This window comes from Syzygium oleosum, unplaced genomic scaffold (assembly GCF_021117445.2).
Source record: "Syzygium oleosum isolate NSW1041296 unplaced genomic scaffold, Sole_v2.1 Sole_v2.08, whole genome shotgun sequence".
Classification (NCBI taxonomy): Eukaryota; Viridiplantae; Streptophyta; class Magnoliopsida; order Myrtales; family Myrtaceae; genus Syzygium; species Syzygium oleosum.
In genome coordinates this window covers 6,433,242-6,451,970 of record NW_026607492.1, presented here as the reverse complement: position 1 = coordinate 6,451,970, position 18,729 = coordinate 6,433,242, and the positions used below count along the sequence as shown (strand labels likewise).

The 18,729-nt window shown below is 39.9% G+C and overlaps 1 protein-coding gene and 2 pseudogenes across 1 annotated transcript; 1 reads left to right on the top strand and 2 right to left on the bottom strand.

Annotated features, from left to right (window-relative positions):
* Positions 1 to 1,681: 1,681 nt before the first annotated feature.
* On the top strand, positions 1,682 to 13,247 carry LOC115685190 (toMV susceptible protein tm-1(GCR26)). Its single transcript, XM_030610219.2, has 9 exons — positions 1,682 to 2,029; positions 2,256 to 2,915; positions 3,084 to 3,290; positions 3,536 to 3,751; positions 3,878 to 4,097; positions 4,880 to 5,127; positions 11,920 to 12,098; positions 12,184 to 12,437; positions 12,957 to 13,247. The coding sequence occupies exons 1-9, from the start codon at positions 1,898 to 1,900 to the stop codon at positions 13,106 to 13,108; spliced, it is 2,268 nt and encodes a 755-aa protein (XP_030466079.2). The 5' UTR covers positions 1,682 to 1,897; the 3' UTR covers positions 13,109 to 13,247.
* Positions 7,925 to 9,528, bottom strand: LOC115685201 (uncharacterized; annotated as a pseudogene).
* Positions 13,248 to 13,565: 318 nt separating the features above from the next.
* LOC115686044 (abscisic acid 8'-hydroxylase 3-like) lies at positions 13,566 to 18,223 on the bottom strand (annotated as a pseudogene).
* Positions 18,224 to 18,729: the final 506 nt, after the last annotated feature.

Here is an 18,729-nt window from a genome sequence, read left to right as displayed (position 1 = left end):
ATTATTTACTCTTTACTGAATTAAAATCTTGCAACGGATGCACTTTAATTTTGATCTTAACTCGAAAAACATGAGACTTTCATAATATACAAACGTTGACATGCGTATTCACATGTAATATCTTCATAAAAATGATATTTGAAATTTTGGCGGGAAATTAAGAAAATATATTTTCCCTTTGCTTAAGTGAGTTCTTAAATCGAAAAGATCCGTAGTGATTTCCTCTATCAATTTAAAATTATATATAAAGTAGAACTGCAATTTTTTTTTATATTGAAAAACAATCTTAGATAGTTATCTAAATGGTATTGTCATAGAGAATATAATTCTTTTACTTTTGAAAACAAAAAAGAAACTATATATTTATATAATTAAGGTTCGTGCTTTTTTCACCATTTTTTGATTTCTCACACCTCCTATCGCCTTAAATTGACCATATTATCTCCGCAGGTCCAGATTTAAATTATTTCTTACCTTTTTTCCCTTCTCTTTCTTTAGAAATTTTGATACATTTAGAATTGACAAAAAATATTTGTATGTATTGTCTTGTAAAGCAATTACAACTGTCACAATTTTCTTGTCAACAGTTAATTATTCTATGTATTCAAGGCAAAGATAATATTTCATATAATGTTTTATGGAACATTTTCTTTTAAATTTGCAAGATTATAATGGATGTTTAAAATTTTTAGTGTAGATAACTTTGTCAATTTTTAAATTTTTTGAAAATATCTTTAAAAAAATCGTGCGGTGATGGCACGAAAAAATAAATGAAAGTTGGAATATTATATTCACCGATTGAAACGAAAGTCGAGTAGCTAAAATACATGGAGTATAGTGTAATCTTACATATTAAAGTAAACTGAATGCATTCATTAAAACTAATAGATGATTCTTTTCACTTTTCACTTTTCACGTGTACTTTTGAAAAAGAAGGATACTAATTTTATCCCAAACGGGAGAAAAACGAGAAAAAAAAAAAGAAAACCAAAGAGAGATTAATGAAAAGGTAAAAAATAATCTTAAATCAAGAATAGTATCCAAATTCGACCTTAATATTTATTGTTTGACTTGAACACGGTAGATTTGTTATTTAAGAAAAGATGTAAAAACGAATAATAAATCTTAAAAAAATAAATAGCCCGAGTCGTAATTAAAAGTCACCTACCATCTTTTGGCGACAGAACTAAAACACAAGCATAATAAAGTGTAAAAGATCGATCGTCCTATTTATATAGGTTAATACCACGAAAAATTTCAAACTAGTACACATACGATAATTTTACCCCAAACTAATTTTTTGATCAACAAAAACCCCGAACAGGTACACTTGTGACAAATTTACCCAAAACTAATTTTTTAATCACCAAAAATCTCGAACTGATACATTTGTGACAAATTTACCCTCCGTTAATTTTTATTAAATTAAATTAATATCACAAAAAATCATAAACTGCAAATAAAGGGTAAAACATAAAATTGGTACATCCGTCAATTGCGGCGTATCATTTAACAAAGCAATTTGACAGTAAAATTTAACGAAAATAAACTGAGGATAAATTTATCACAAATATACTAATTTAAATTTTTAATAATCAAAAAATTAATTTAAAATAAAATTATTATCAGTTTGATTTTTCGCGGTATTATCCCTTTATATTTTACCGCTATTTCATTCTCCTCGTCGTACATCCCAGTTCCAAGCTCTCGAATTGCTTCGCCATTCCTTCAACCTCTCGCTTCTGGCAGCACAGTCAACCCCGCCAGCCCCATCGCCGGCGAACCGCTTTCTTCTTCACCTTCGCATCCCACCTCGCACGCCGATCAAACTCCAGCTCGCTCGCTCGCACCCTCGCCGATTGCCAGCTCCGCCGCTACGAGGCACACCGAGAAGGAAATGGCGGCTCCGCAGCCAGCTCGGCGAGTCCTCTGCATCGGAACGGCCGACACGAAGCTCGACGAGCTCCGCTTCCTCGCCGGCTCCGTCGAATCGCACCTCGCCGCCTTCGCCGCCGGCCCTCGCTCTGCGGTACGTTCGCTTTTTCCCCGTCCCGTCCGTTTGATCCGCGGCTTCCCCCCTGCGTGAACTCAAACGACAAACGGCGTTCGCCATTGATTAGTGGACCGAGATCGAGCTTTTTTCGCGTCGGATGAATGTGGCTTGATCCGGCGAAATGCTTTTGCATTCCGTTGTGAATAGCCTTCCTTGAGTTCGATTCTGGCTTTTTGACTGTTGCGATCGTGTGGAACGACAGGTGGAAGTTGCTGTCGTCGATGTATCGGCCGGTCAGGGTGAGATTCGAAGTGTGGAAGGCCTAGTGTTTACCTCTCGAAAGGAACTGCTCTCTCAGTACTTCGAATTCAATGGCCAACAGCCGCATGGACTTCCGGACGACAGAGGCGAGGCGGTCTCGTTAATGTGCAAAGCGCTGGAGATTTACCTGAAAAGAGCTAGCGAGGATCAGATTCTAGCTGGAGCTATCGGACTCGGAGGAAGCGGAGGCACCTCTCTCATAGCATCCGCATTTAGAGCTCTTCCGCTGGGTTTGCCCAAGGTAATCGTGTCGACCGTGGCTAGTGGACAAACGGAGCCTTACATTGGATCGACAGATTTGGTGCTATTTCCTTCTGTGGTGGATGTGTGTGGGATTAATAGTGTGAGTAGGAGGGTGGTGTTTTCCAATGCTGCGGCTGCTTTTGCTGGAATGGTGATCGGGAGGATTGATAGGTGCAGTGAGGAAAATAAGGCGGATGCCAAGTCAACTGTGGGTATTACTATGTTCGGGGTTACGACTCCGTGCGTGAGTGCTGTGGTAGAGAGATTAAGTAAGAATGGTTATGAGACTTTGGTTTTCCATGCCACAGGCGTTGGAGGCAGGGCCATGGAGTCTTTGGTTAGAGAAGGATTCATACAAGTACGTTCTGATTGCAAATTTCCTGCATTGAGTCTTTGAATGTTGTTAATTTAACTAGTTATCATATCCTGTGTTTAGTTTTCCTAAGGGGAGAAAAGACTATTGGTTCCAATGAGTATGTTTGTATGGACTAGATCATATTTTTAGCTCCACTTTTGTGTTATTCAGGGTGTTTTGGACATCACGACAACTGAGGTTGCTGATCATATTGTCGGAGGTGTTATGGCTTGTGACAGTTCTCGTTTTGATGCTATTATAGAAAAGAAGGTTCCTCTAGTCCTCAGTGTGGGTGCCCTAGACATGGTGAATTTTGGAGCTAGAGATACCATACCTTCTATTTTTCAGCAAAGAAAGATCCTTGAACATAATAAACAGGTGATGAGACTCGAATCTTTTTTCCCTTTCATTAGTATCTGGCATCATGTCGTTCTGCTCATCGTTTTTTTTCTTCTTTTTCTGATGCCTTAGTTTGTACTTGATTTTTCAGCAGAGTGTTATGTGATTATTTTATGAGGGAGATGGATCTTTCTGTCCATATAAATCACAACAGACAAGATCAGGTGTCTGTACATATTATCGGAGTAGAGTGCAAGATCTCATAAAAGAATGAAATTTGGCAGGTTTCACTTATGCGAACTACAGTTGAGGAGAACAAGAAATTCGCTGACTTCATAGCGAACAAATTGAACAAGTCAGCATCAAAAGTCTGCGTTTGTCTTCCGGAGAAGGGTGTTTCTGGTTTGGATGCACCAGGAAAGCCATTTCATGACCCTGATGCTACTGCTGCTCTTGTAAACGAACTACAGAAACTTATTAACACAAACAATGACAGAAAGGTATTTGGTTGCTTACCAGATATCATCAATTAAAATTTGATGCAGTTGTGTTGCTCTCCTACTCCAAAGACACAGTGTATCTATGATCGAATTGACTTTATAGTAACCCATTGTTATTTAACACAGATCAAAGTGTATCCTTACCATATCAATGATGTGGAGTTTGCAAATGCAATTGTTGACTCCTTTTTGGAGATTAATAAGAAGAATGGGAAAGAATTCAGTCCTCAAATTTCTGTAGCCGTATCTATTGAAGATTCCAATGTGGGAGCAGTACCGACGATGGGTTATTCAAGCTTCAAGGCCACTATTTACTCTCCAAGTGATTTCCCAGATGCACATCCAGGTGATTATTTGATCACTTTACTGTTTTGTCAGATAAGGAGGGTGATTAGATTAATCTTAATGTGTCGCTGGAAGTTTTTTTTTGGGTGTATTAATCTTATGCTTACTGGTAAATCCATTGAATAGTGACAGACGAGAAGTGCAAAACTTGTCAGGTGCATTTACCTTTTGCTCCATGCATACATAAGGATGTGCAGCTACAGACGAATTAACTTTTGCAAACAACACTAACAACTTCAAGGAGTGTAAAGAAGTTTGACAGGGATTGTAAACCGGTTTGACACTGCAAATTGTTTCAGATGTTCAGTAAGTTCAAGTCAACAGCACATCTTGAAAAAATATGGCATACAACAGAAAGAATGCATGCTTGAGGTTTGTGACAGCCATAGTGTAGTGTTCCAGTTATCAATTGCGGGTGGTTGCTATAGCTTATTTATGAATACTTCACGTTCATTTGAAAAGATGGAGCAGTTGAGGCGGAGTTTCACATTTTTTCTGAATAGTCATGTAGGCATGTAAAATATGGTGATTCTATATGTTATTTGGCCAACAATTAGTACCATAGTTATCCACATCCTTTTTGGTCTTTTGTTTCTGTTGTAATAGTTTATTTATTGCGGCTGCAAGGCAACTATATATTACTAAGCATCGCTCATTTTTTTTTCTGCTTTTCCTACAAGACTAAGAACGGCATGTATTCCTAATCTTAAAATGTGATCTCTAACTGTTTGAGTAGGTTCTATGTTGTTCAATGGCACTGATACTATAAGCAATTGATTGCAGAAACTTTGAAAAGAACACGAGCTATATTGCAACAGCTACAAGATCAAATAAAAATAGGGATTCCAATAATAGGGGCTGGTGCAGGGACAGGCATCTCCGCGAAATTCGAAGAAGCAGGCGGTGTTGATTTAATAGTTTTGTACAACTCTGGACGGTTTCGCATGGCAGGAAGAGGTTCTTTGGCAGGGTTGTTGCCTTATGCTGATGCCAATGCGATCGTGCTAGATATGGCTAATGAAGTGCTGCCTGTAAGTCTTCTTTCCACTGCCATTAATCTAATAGATTATTTGGATTCTCAAATTTTGAATGAGCATACTTTAGTAATGAGAAATAGAGAGAGAGAGAGGGAAAAGCTTGTCATGTATTCACAACTAGTGTCCAATACATATACCAAAAAATAGACCTAAAGGTCCTAAGGACCACTTTACCCTTTTACTACTTCTAACACTCCCCCTCAAGCTGGAGCATAGATATTAATCATGCCCAGCTTGTTACAAATATATTCTATCCTCCCATTACCCAAAGGTTTAGTAAAAATGTCTGCAAGTTGTTCACCGGTTCGAATATGATTGGGAATGATCATTCCACTCTGCAACTTTTCCCGAATAAAGTGACAATCAACCTCAATGTGTTTTGTTCTCTCATGAAACACAGGGTTGGAAGCTATATGCACTGCAGCTTTATTGTCACACCACAGAGTCATGGGTACTGAAGCTTTGAAGCCTATCTCAGTCAATAACTGTTGAATCCACGCTAATTCACATGTCACTTGTGCCATGACTCTATTTTCTGACTCGGCACTCGAGCGTGCAACAACATTTTGTTTCTTACTCTTCTATGATACTAGATTTCCTCCAACCAAGGTACAATAGCCAGTAGTTGATCTTCTATCATCTGGAGACCCTGCCCAATCAGCATCAGAGAATCCTTCGACTTTGCTATGACCATGATTTTGGTAAATAATTCCTTTTCCTGGAGTCTTTTTCAAGTATCTCAATATTCGAGTAACTGCATTCCAATGAGATGTACGAGGAGAAGATAGAAACTGGCTTACCACACTAACTGGAAAGGCAATATCTGGTCGAGTGACTGTGAGATAATTCAGTTTTCCTACTAGTCTCCTATATCTCTCCGGGTTATCAAGAGTTTCTCCTCCCTCAGCAGCTAGTTTGACCCCTTGTTCCATGGGTGAATCAAGAGGTTTTGATCCCAACATACCTGTCTCATTAAGCAAATCCAGCACATATTTTCTTTGTGATAGAACAATACCTTTATGTGACTGAGCAACTTCAATTCCTAGGAAATACTTCAATTTTCCTAAATCCTTAGTCTGAAACTGTTGCTGAAGATAAATCTTTAGTTCAGCTATACCAGTCAAATCATCTCCCGTGATGATAATATCATCAACATACACAATCAAGAACAGTTTGCCTCCCCGTGACTGTTTATAAAAGAAAGAATGATCATTTCCACATCTAGACAGTCCAAAAGAAAGTACAGCATTAGAAAATCTTCCAAACCATGCTCGTGGGGATTGCTTCAAACCATATAAAGACTTTCTTAATTTGCAAACCATAACCCCAGACTCCCCCTGAGCAACAAACCCCGGAGGTTGCTCCATATAAACTTCCTCATGAAGAGTACCATGCAAGAAGGCATTCTTAACATCAAGCTGAAATAAAGGCCAGTTATATGTGGCAGCAAGGGATATCAAAATACGAACAGAAGTAAGTTTGGCAACAGAAGAAAAAGTGTCTAGATAGTCAACTCCATAAACCTGAGCATACCCTTTTGCAACAAGTCGTGCTTTTAAACGAGCCAGAGAACCATCGGGATTGACTTTCACAGCAAATATCCAACGATAATCAATAGCAGTTTTGGCTGAAGGAAGAGGTACCAAGTCCCAAGTCTGATTAAACTGGAGAGCCATTGGTTCTTCTTCCATTGCTGTCCTCCAGCCAGAATTTTGTAATGCTTCAGATACAGATTTGGGGATAGGATATTGGTCCACAGTAGATAGAAAGGATCGAAAAGAAGGAGAGACAGAAGAATATGAGACGAAGTTTGCAATAGAGTGTTGAGTACAAGTACGTGTACCTTTGCGATGAGCAATAGGAAGATCAAGATCAGATACAAGAGGAGGGTCAACTAATGGCGGATCTGGAGCTGAAGATGACGTAGTAGTGTCATGAGCAAGGGGGGAAATAGTAGCTACTCGAGGACGTCGAGTATAAACCTGGAGAGGAGGTGGTTCCTGTGTACCAGTAGTTGGAGCAGGTGACCGAAGGGTAGTCACATAGAAGTCTTCATCAAACTCAGAAACAGAAATTGGAACATCATGATAAGGCGTGGATTCGAAGAATGAAACATCAGCAGTTATAAAGTATTTTCTTAGTAATGGAGAATAACAACGATATCCCTTTTGAGTACGAGAATAACCCAAAAACATACACTTGATAGCCTTGGGATCAAGTTTTGATACTCCAGGTCGATGATCACGAATAAAACAGACAACCAAAAATACGGGGTGGTAAGACAAACAGTGACACATTTGGAAACAAAGTAGAAAAAGGAATACCACCTCGCAAAACAGAAGAGGGCATGCGATTGATGAGATAGCATGCAGTTAGAACAGCATCACACCAAAAGGTTTTGGGAACCTTCATTTCAAACAACATGGATCTAGTAACATCCAATAAGTGTCTGTTCTTTCTTTCAGCAACACCATTCTATTGTGGTGTATCAGGACAGGAAGATTCATGGATCATACCATGTTGAGTCATAAAGTCAGAAAAAGGTGCAGAAAAGTACTCTTTAGCGTTATCAGAACGCAAAACTTTAACCTGCACACCAAACTGAGTATGAATTTCATATACAAATGCACGAAATATAGAAAACAATTCTGAACGATTTTTCATTAGATATAACCATGTTACCCTGGAATAGTCATCAACAGAAGTAACAAAATATCTGAAACCCAGATTAGAAGTCACATGACAAGGACCCCAAATATCTGAATGAACTAACAAAAAAGGGGACGCTAGTTTAATAACTCGTGGCGGGTAACTAATACGATGTAATTTGCCCAGTTGGCATGACTCACACTCTAAACTAGAAAGGGATCTAAAACTAGAATCTAACTTCTGAAGGCTATGTAGAGAAGGATGACCAAGTCGACAATGGATCTGATGTAAGGATGCAACACTAGGACATGCAATGGGAGGAGCGTCTTCAAGTACATACAACCCCCCTGCCTCATGTCCTCTACCAATCGTCCTCTTCGTAGCCAGATCCTGAAAAATACAAGAATCAGGGTAGAATGTTACTGAACACTGAAAGTTTTTGGTTAATTTACTGACAGACATGAGGTTAAACGGAAATTGAGGAAGATAAAGCACTGAGGACAATGGCAAGGAAGGAGTTGGATAAATTGTGCCAACGCCCTTAACATGTGTAGATGATCCATTGGCTATGGTTACCTTGGATGAAGATGAAGTAAGAGAGGAAAATATACCTGAAAGACCTGACATGTAGTCAGAAGCCTCTGAATCAATGATCCAAGGACAAGAAGTAGCTGAAAGGCATGTAGTCGCATTACCTGTCTGTACCAAAGTAGCAGTGGAAGAAGCAGGCTGTGAAATCTGAGACTGGGTGTACCGTGCAAACTCCTCATCAGACATAACAACTACCTTGCCTTCAGAAGACTGTGGAGAAGAATCAGTACCAGAAGCAGTATATGCAAACTGTTGTTGCTGCACTAATCTTCCATGTAACTTGTAACAAAATTTTTGAATATGGCCAGCTTTCCCACAGTAATGACACGTCCGTATGGCCCCTGAGTTGTTAGTAGACACATGCTGTTGGCCTTGGCCTCTCCCTGGTCCTTCACCTTAGCCTCCTCCTCGGCCACCACGTCCACTATATCCTCCACGATTTCCTCCATCACTCCTGCTACCGCTACCCGATCGAGATTGGAACACAAGAGCTGAACTATCTGCCATAGGTGTAATATCCTGAGGAGACTCACGAGATACCCGAAGTACCCGAGCAAACGTATCCGTGAGTGATGCGACAGCCTCTCCTCCAAGAATCTGAGACCTAACAGTTTTATATTCAGGACCAATACCTGCTAGATACACCATTACAGCCAATTGTTCTCTTTGAAGTTGCATTTGCTGAATATTGGCTGAAATGGAAAGAATAGCATTCAACTCCTCATACATTCTCTTAAACTCAGCAAAGTATTGCGTCATAGGATGTCCCTTCCTTTCAGATTAGTAAAACTCCTGCGATAACTCATAAACTCGTGACAGGTTATTTTGGCCAGAATATAATACATTCAAATACTCTCACATTTCTTTGACTGTGTCAATATGAGTTACTAGATCAACTATATTATTTTCCATAGCATTTAACATCTGACCAAGGATGCATGCATCAACAATATCCCAATTTGCATCATCTTCGGGTTTCGGCTCAGTTATGTGTCTAATCTGATTCCTGCTTGTCAAAGTAAGCTTCACAATTTTCTTCCATTGATGGAAGTTAGAACTACCCACAAGCTTCTTATCAGTAATTCGATTAGACGAAGAGGACATCACCTCAGTCATCATAGGATTATTCCTCTCAGAATCCCCCATCCTTCAATATCCTAGCAGGCCGTATACTGGCAAACCAATTCAGCACTTCAACAAACCATATACTGGTTCCCAAGCCTCGTCAACGTTACCAGCCTTCCTCCACAACTCCACCAATCGATAAACCATAACCCGATTGATCAAACATCCATAATCTAAGGTCTAACAACCAAGCAATCTAACCTGGCCAGTATTGAAGAGCGACAAAAGCAAGCAAGGCAACAACGACAGCATAGTCTAGCAACAAAACCACTGCAGGCAACTATGAAAAGGCTAAGAACACCTTCCTACCAGCTTGAAATCCATCTTGAAGAATTTTCATTTGCTTGTCATTCCATCCAGGGACAATAACACATGCTGAAACTACTGGCTAGTTTCACAAATTTCTTGCATAAAGCAATTCCAGAGGAACAAAGGAACAAAGGAGGAACAGAGGGGGAGAGACTTTCAGTTCACGGAGCCAAGGAGACCTTCAGTTCACATCAATGGCGAGGAAACCTCCAATCACCAGGCTCGCGTGACTCGCACGATCTGAATCGCGCGAGCTGGAGCCTCGCGCGAGCTGGAGCCCCGCGCGAGCTGGGTCGCGCGAGCTGGAGCCCCGCGCGAGCTGGGTCGTGCGGCTGGAGCCCCTTGCGAGCTGGGGTTGCCAGCAACGGGTTGTTCCGGCGACGGCGCCAGCGACGGGTTGTTCCGGCGGCAGCGGCTAGGGTCGGGGCTCTGATACCATGAGAAATAGAGAGAGAAAGGGAAAAGCTTGTCATGTATTTACAACTAGTGTCCAAGACATATACCAAAAAATAGACCTAAAGGTCCTAAGGACCACTTTACCCTTTTACTACTTCTAACAAGTAACATGTAAGTTTTTCACTTTTCTATTATTGCCTTCTAAAACTGCACTAACCCCGAAGACATCTTCAAAGGAAAAAACAAAGTTAATTGGAGAATGCAATTAAGATATGGAATCGTTGTATTCTTTTACTGTAACCTTTCTTGTATGCACATCGCTAAACAGAAAAGGATAGGAGACAAATGTGCAAGAATTAGTTATTGGGGATAGACAGACCGGTTAAACAGCAGTGGCCGTGGATACGATTCTCAATCAACAAGGTCAAAATGTAATATGTGTTTATATGGCTATTAGAGAATTCACTATTGTGGTAGCCGAAACAGCGGATTTCATAGCTACGTTACAATACCTTGCTCCTTATACAGGAGCAGCTCTCGCGGAATATTTTTTGTTTCATAAACGACACTTTAATCATTTATGATTATCTCTCCGAACAAGCACAAGCTTATCGCCAAATGTCTCTTCTATTACCAAAGAGTGGATAATTCCATTTCTTCACCCTATCTTGCAAAAGAATGGAGAAAATGATGAAGATCTCACTGGAAAACAAAATGAAGTAGATAAGCGCATCTATCGTCTTGTGCGATCATAGAATGCCTTCTGTAAGATGGCAAATGGGATGAGGATGCATTGCGCATGAGGTTGGATGGTTAAGCACCAATATACGTATAAAATGAGCTGGGAAGATGAAAATTTTACATTGTGTATGGCCACTCATGGAAAAGATATGGTGCAAGATGAGTGTGTCTAATTGGTGGATTTGCAATGGAGAACAAGATGAGAGAAACTGTTTGAGGTGGTCTGTATGTGTAACAAATAACAATAGCCATTGGATGTTATGGTGAGAATATGTGACTCTCTCATTGAGACGCACATCAAAAGGAATGGGAAGATCTTCAAAAAATGTGAGAAGAGATTATGATGAAAATGTGATTCTCTAGTATGTGGATCTTTCTATAGACTCAATGTGAAGTGGAGTTGAACAGCGTAAGAGGATCTACCAAGTCGACCACATTTAGTGGGATAACCTTGGTGGTTGTTGTTGTTCCTCTATTCACAACTTGTCTTATATCTCGTCTAAGCCACTGAGCAGGAAAGGGGGGATGCGGATATAAATAAAGGCAAAGTGGTAAAGATGGACACTTTGCATCTCACAATGGGTATTTTCTTTCAGTTACAGGGATATTTGGAAAAATTGAGATGGATGAGTGAAGTTTGTCAAGGTGGATTGGTTAGGAAAAAACCTTCACATGCTCACGAGTTTCCTTGTGAAGCCACAACCTAGGACGGTGCTAGATATGACAGCCGTGCTTGGAGAATTTTCAAAATTTTGCATAATTGATATCTATCCATGCCTGTGCTATCTGAAAATATCTAATTTATCCCCTTTTACATCTGTTGATATTGGAAAAGCATGTTCCTCCATGGTTATATTTACTTTTCTTCCAGATAATATGCTTGAATGAATTAATGGATGCTTCGCCCTTAAATTTAGTTTTTTAATTACTTTCTTGAAATAGTTCCCATCATATATGGAGTATATATTTACGTAGGTTGTGAAGGCAGTACCTGTTCTTGCTGGAGTATGTGGAACCGACCCTTTCCGTCGAATGGATAACTTCCTAAGGCAAGTGGAGTCCATTGGATTTTTTGGGGTGCAAAATTTTCCCACAGTGGGGCTTTTTGATGGCAATTTCAGACAGAATCTGGAAGAAACAGGAATGGGATATGGGTAGGTTTTCCCAGATAACATCTCTTATTACTCCAACTCGATCCCTTATGGCTTAATGAGCAGCTTCTCTCTTTGCTCTTTGTAGCTTGGAAGTTGAGATGATAGCAAAAGCTCACAAAATGGGTCTATTAACAACTCCTTATGCTTTTGACGAAGATGAAGCTGCAGAAATGGCAAAAGCTGGAGCTGATATTATAGTGGCTCATATGGGCCTCACAACTGCTGGTTCAATAGGTGCAAAGAGTGCTTTCACATTGGAGGAAAGTGTAGTTCGTGTACAAGCTATTGCAAATGCCGCACATAGGATCAATTCCCATGCTATCGTCTTATGCCATGGAGGTATATCGTGAAAGCATCTCTTACTTCTTTTCTGTGCTGTGTTCCTTCATCACCTCTGATTGCATCTCTCTTATGACTGGCATTGTCTTTACTCTGCTACTGCCCAACTTCTTATGGTTGAACCATTATCCAAATCATTCCAGGCACCTCAGAGTAATTTTCATTCAGCATGATTGGAGAGATGTGTGCTGTTCGTCAGTTCTCTTTTCTAGGTGTTCTTAATTCTTCCTGCATTATCTTTGTTTCTTCCTTTTGAGTTTTCTGGTTCTTTCACTCGTTTTGCTTGAGTTCTTTTGTAGCTCATTTTTACTTTGTCATTGATTTAAAACATCAAATGCTATTACTTGTTCTTGCTTCGGTCTTGGAACACTCTGTGTACTTTGCTTATTTTGCCTCAAATAGTTTATTTTCTCATCTACACCTTGGGTGAGTAGTCATATTAGTCGTTCTACTGCCCCTGATCATCCAATAGTTCTGGACATCGCTAAAAAGTGAATGAATTTTGGTGTGAATCTTCAGGTCCTATATCTGGTCCAAAAGAGGCAGAATTCATACTGAAGAACACTGAGGGAGTTCATGGGTTTTATGGTGCATCGAGCATGGAGAGGCTACCCGTTGAACAAGCAATTAAAAGCACAGTCCAAGAATACAAATTGATATCCCTGAAGTGAGGTTCACCGTATCACTCTGTGTACTAAGATGTTAATTACAAGTTTGTACTTCCCTACATCTGAGTACTATGATTTTAACAATAAATTGATTGGCAAATTTTTTTGTGGCTGAATAATGAATTATATCCCACTTTATCAAGATTGAGAGTTTTTTGAGGATGCTGACTGCTACTTTATATTAATCATGCATATCTGAAGGCTGGTGAATTTCTTCCATTTTGATTGAAAATGGAAATTACTCTAGCATCTTTGTTTTCCTGCTTTCCTGAAGTTCGTCTCCCTTTGAAATTGTCAAAATGGAGGAGACACTTTCAGCGGGACTGATCTCCTGTCACTTCCTTTCGCTTCAGCATAGTTCGTAGACTTTTCTCTTTTGACACAACAAGCAAGCACAGTTTTGTTCTTACTTCTAGTGAGCTGATGTTCCTCAGCAGCGCCAGCAGAAAAAGGCTAAGGGTACCTGATTATGATTTGTTCTCTGAACTGAAATTAGATCTTTTGATTGACATAAAAGCCCTCGTCGTGGGAATAAGTTTTCACTGATTGTTACCTACAAATATCACCAAATTGTTTTATTTCTTTTCAAATCTGGAGCTTCAGCTTATTCTATCTGCTGATACAACATGGTAGGCACTTGTTGTTCCACATCATCACAAGGATTCTCTAAGCCATCTTTCTTCTCCTTCTCTATCATATTGCCTTCAAGGTTATGGGGCAGCCACTCCTCAGCCTTGGAATATGTGCCTTCTTTTCTAAGCTGGTATCTGGGTCATCAACTGTCCATCTGTAAGGAGAGCAAATCAAATTTCTTGCAATGAGGATGATGATTCTTCTAATATTCATAAATATTTTCTTTTGTTCTTTTGGCTAATTTAAGGGGTCATATAATATTGTCAAAATCTCTTCTATGAATGATTGTTACGGTAGACAGAACCGATCATACTGAAGGATGTGCGCGGAAACATTTTCTTTTATTGGGTGGACCCCATTGTTTATTGATATGTGATGGGCTGAATCTTTTAGAACGAGTTTACACAACGAAATTTTGGAAGGATCCATTGTTTAGCAGAGCTGCAGATAAACGTACCTGTATCCGCTTGTCAGCCGGTGCAAGAAGGCCAACATGGTGACTTTTGCCATGTTCATTCCCAAGCATGTTCTGGGTCCTGATCCAAAAGGTATGAAACCGTATGGCTTTTGCATTTCCTGAAATTGTAGCACGTAAAACTATGTTCAGAGCTTTGAACTGCTCATCCGTTATACTGATCAAGGAAATTACAAGAGAGAGATACGAGAGGCGTTGAAGATGGCATCTTTACATCAAATCTCGACGGGTTAAATTGAATGGGATCCTTGTATATGCTGGGATCATAGTGAATGCAAGTCACATCGACGTTTACATGCCATCCTTTCTTGATGTTGTGACCTGCATGTTCACAGATGATTTAGTGCATAGTTTTCAAGTAAAAGCTTCTCCACGAAAGAGACGTCTGACTTGCCTTCAATAGTACAGTCTTTGAGTGCCACCCGAGGGTACCACAGGAGCACATTTGACATTCTAAGCGTCTCTTTAACGACCTGGAATTTCATTAAAATGTCAGCATTGCTCTGATCACATACGCCGCTTCGTTCGTGGACACAGGAGGACAAAATCTGCGCACATGCATGTGATAGGGAGATTCTTACCTTTAAGCCATATGACATGCTGTTGAGATCTTCAAGAGTGAGAGCAGCCCCTTGTGGTTTCTTCCTCAGAATAGCCAACTGCTCTTCCTGAAATTCATCTTCATATCAGTTTAGTGTTCAGCTAGTTTATACCAGTCTCTCTCTCTCTCTCTTTCTCTCTCTCAAAAGTTAAAAAGTGAAACTTATAAGTGACATAGCAAGTATTTCTTTGGAGGACCACATAGAAGGCATTCACTTATATCTGCGGTGTCTCATCCGGATCCAACTTAAGTATTTGGTTCATTTGGCTGTCTAATCTCTTCAGTTTGGTTCGGCTTTCGGTTCGAAAAGGATTTGCAAATTAGCATATATTCGATTCCGTTCAAAACTCACCCTGAGCCTATCCTGAGCGACTGGGTTCTTATCCAGGAACTTGACGCTCCACATAATGGCAGCTGCGGTGGTGGTTTGCCCGGCAATGATCAGGGTCAACAGATTGTCCATGATCTCCGAGTCATCCAGCTTCTCTTCAGGAGGCAATGCATCTCTGTCCAGCATCGACTGCAGGAAGTCCTCGGGAGCTCCCTTCCCTCTTCCCCTTCTCCCCTCTATCATTCCTCTGAATGTTCCCATCAGCCTATTTCTTGCCTGCATCAACCATTTCACCATATCCTATTTGTCTCTTTTACTTTTGTATCTTAATTGGAATTGTAAATGCAATTTTGGGTTTCGAATGGCAGGCTACTATAACTGGATTGAAATTTTTTTTAAATTGTTTTCAACAAAATCATTCAGAAATGCCAAAGTAGGAGCAAATATTCTTACCAGGAAGACAAGCTGGACGAGATCGTGAAAACAAACGAATTCAGTGATATACACGAGGTTTAGTCTGATTAAGTATCTTGATGAGTCAACTTAACGCAGTACTTTTCTAACTCTCTTTTGAATTTCTTTCTTCTTTTTTTGCGATTTTTTTATATATTTCGAAGGAAAAAATTGCCCGTTGACATACTAATGTCAGCCGATTGAATTGGAATAGGTCATCGACCAGTCCAGTCTTAGTAACTCGGCCCCCCCCCCCACAAAGGCATTGGTCAATGTAGTTCAGAAAGTGTGACTTGAGTCAACTGGACTTCCCTCCTCCTCTTCTTCTTCTCTTTTTTTTTTTTTTTTTTTCTTTTGAAATGTTTTCTTCCTTAAGGATGCTAATGAATGATATAATGTAATGAAAGTAGTACTGATGTTCTTTTGGCCAGAAAGAAAAAGGATGCACATGACTTCCCTCTCAACCTCTAAGGTCACGAAGAAGTTTCAAATTCTAGAATTTAATTCATTTCCTAGACAGAGTCTATTCTCAGAGGTGTGGCTCTCTGCTGTTCAGTTGGGTCCATCTACCATCTTCCACAGCGCCATATATTGCTTTCATGACTCAGCCCTAGCTCTTCCTCCTAGTCTTACTATGCATGAAGGACTCAAAAAACATGTGTTACCTTAATTCCTTTGTAGTATCGAGTGCCCGGTATCATGACAGGGAAGGACAACATGGCGTTGGACACGTCCGTGCAGTCCCTCTCTATCTGTTGCAGCATCGACTCCTCTGTCACGCTCATCAGCATTTCGCACATCGCATCAAACGCAATCTGTTTGTCAAAATTGGCAAGAACCATTTACGACGATACGTTGTGAACCTTTTGACTAATGAATCTTGTCACTCGCTTGACGCATTGGTCTTTCTATCAGTTTATGATATAAGGACTCTTTGGTAGATTGAAACGATTATATAGTTTGTGGAATATATGAGATTTATGTTGTCGTGCAGACCACCTTCATGTTGAATTCCAGCACCACAAAGCTTTTGCCATGTTCTTCTAGCTTCTTCAATCTCTGGCACAGCATCTTGTCGAACTTGGGGACGAACTTAGACAAAGAAGGCATGGAGAAAGGATCGGACAGAAGACGCCTTATCCTTTTGTGGCTCTCATGTGGCACACAAAGCAAGCTCTTCTCTCCGACTGCATCAGCCATGGACTTCACAAACCCCTTGTTGAAATGCGCAAAGTCGTTCACAAACACCTTTTTCGCACCCTCCGTGCTTGGAATAAACACGTGGATCTTCCCGAATATCCTTGTCTTAAACCATTTCCCGTACCTACACTTTCACAAACAAAGGGATAGTAAATATGGCATCGGTAAGCCCGGAGGCATCAAATCATTGGCTAGTATTATTCCCACTTCATATGATTCGAAATTAATGTCGGTTTTCCTTGTTTCCCATTGCTTTTCTTCATAACATGGCTGATGTGAATTTTAAAGATTAAGAAACCTCCATATTCACATTGAAGGATCGTGTCTACAACGTCAGAGTTAAACTAGTATGCAAGTTTTGACAGTATTAGGTATGATTTCATCAGAAGATCCGTCTTAGTTGAATTTGAGATCGATATACATACCGGACCAAGTATGAACCAAAAAGATCAACATGATCTAAATTGGATGATTACGACAATATACGAAGAAGTTAGTGGCAAAAAAATACATGACAATACAGATGATATACAAAAGAAAAATCGAACAAAATGCGAAGAAGAAGAATCACTGACCTCAGTCTCCTGAGTCTCACAAACTCATAGCAACCCTTAGTGCTGTTGGTGGCTGAGAGAAAAGAGAAGGTCTCTCCTACGAATGGTATTCCCACTCTACCAGGAATTTGGTCTCTCTCACCAGATATCCTCTTGGCTTTTGCTGAGAAATAAAACATGAACCCAACTGAAACCAGGGCAGCAAAGAGGACATCGCAGTAGCTCCTCACAAAGAAGATCAACTCTTCCTTTGACCAAATCATCATGGTCCTGTGTTGACTCGTGCTTAACAAAAAGGAACTCTTTTGCAGATGAAGAACATAAAGTGATCTACAATGGGGATTTAAGGAGAATCAATTTGGTGAAATCTGCAAGAAGAGGACAGAGAGAATAAGAATTTTCAAAAAGAGACAAGAAGCTTTGGAGGCAAGAATTATAAAATGCAAAGGTATCTATGCGTTAGGTTTTGACCAAAAAATCGGCAAGATTCATGCAAGTAAAAGACAAATCCCTTCTTTATTGTAAAAAGTTAAATCCAAAAGTTAAATCCAAAATTTCAAACTTATAGATAGATGGAGACTACATATAATATAAAGAGCATATAAATTGCCTTTTAGAAGACATGTGCCATGCTTTAACATTCTTTTTGGGACTCTAGTCATCTAAAACGTGAGATGAGTGACATTGCAAGCAGTAAAATAGTGCACTAAAACTGAAATGCTTTTCTGACAAAAAAAAAAAACAACTGAAATGCTTTCACTTTCTTGAGTTTTATCCTGATGTGGACGTTGAATAATTCAGATAAATGCTCCTTAGTGATCCGGAGATGCTTTGCCGAAGCGGATTGCATGCTGCGATGTTCTCTCTCTCTCTCTCTCTCTCTCAACTTTGTGAGTATGTTGGGGCACTATAACTGGGCATGATGAGCTTAAAAAGCTGTGAAGTGAATTAATGGTGAAATGAGGTCAAGTCACAACGTAAGCTACCCCCGAGTTACTTTCGAGAAGCATGATTAGCTCGGTACACCGTGGAAACCCTAACAAGCCAAGTAGTCAATTCATCGAACTTTTTCTCTACCCAAACGCACCACCCACAAATAAATGGATTATACTCCTCACTTTATATCCCAAGGGTAATCCCTGCAATGCAAAAATTAGTTTGCAAAGCTATCTTAAAGAACTATTTTATTTCCTTTTTTGGGGGTTGGTGAGAGATTATATATCTTTTCTTGGAGTGAAATATTTTCATTGGATATACGACTCGCCTTTTCTTTTTAAAACATTTACTGATAATTCGTCACGTTATCGATTTTGTAAATCAATGGCCGTCCTTTCTAGGGTTATTAGATTCCTTTGTTGCTCATGTTCGAAGATATTT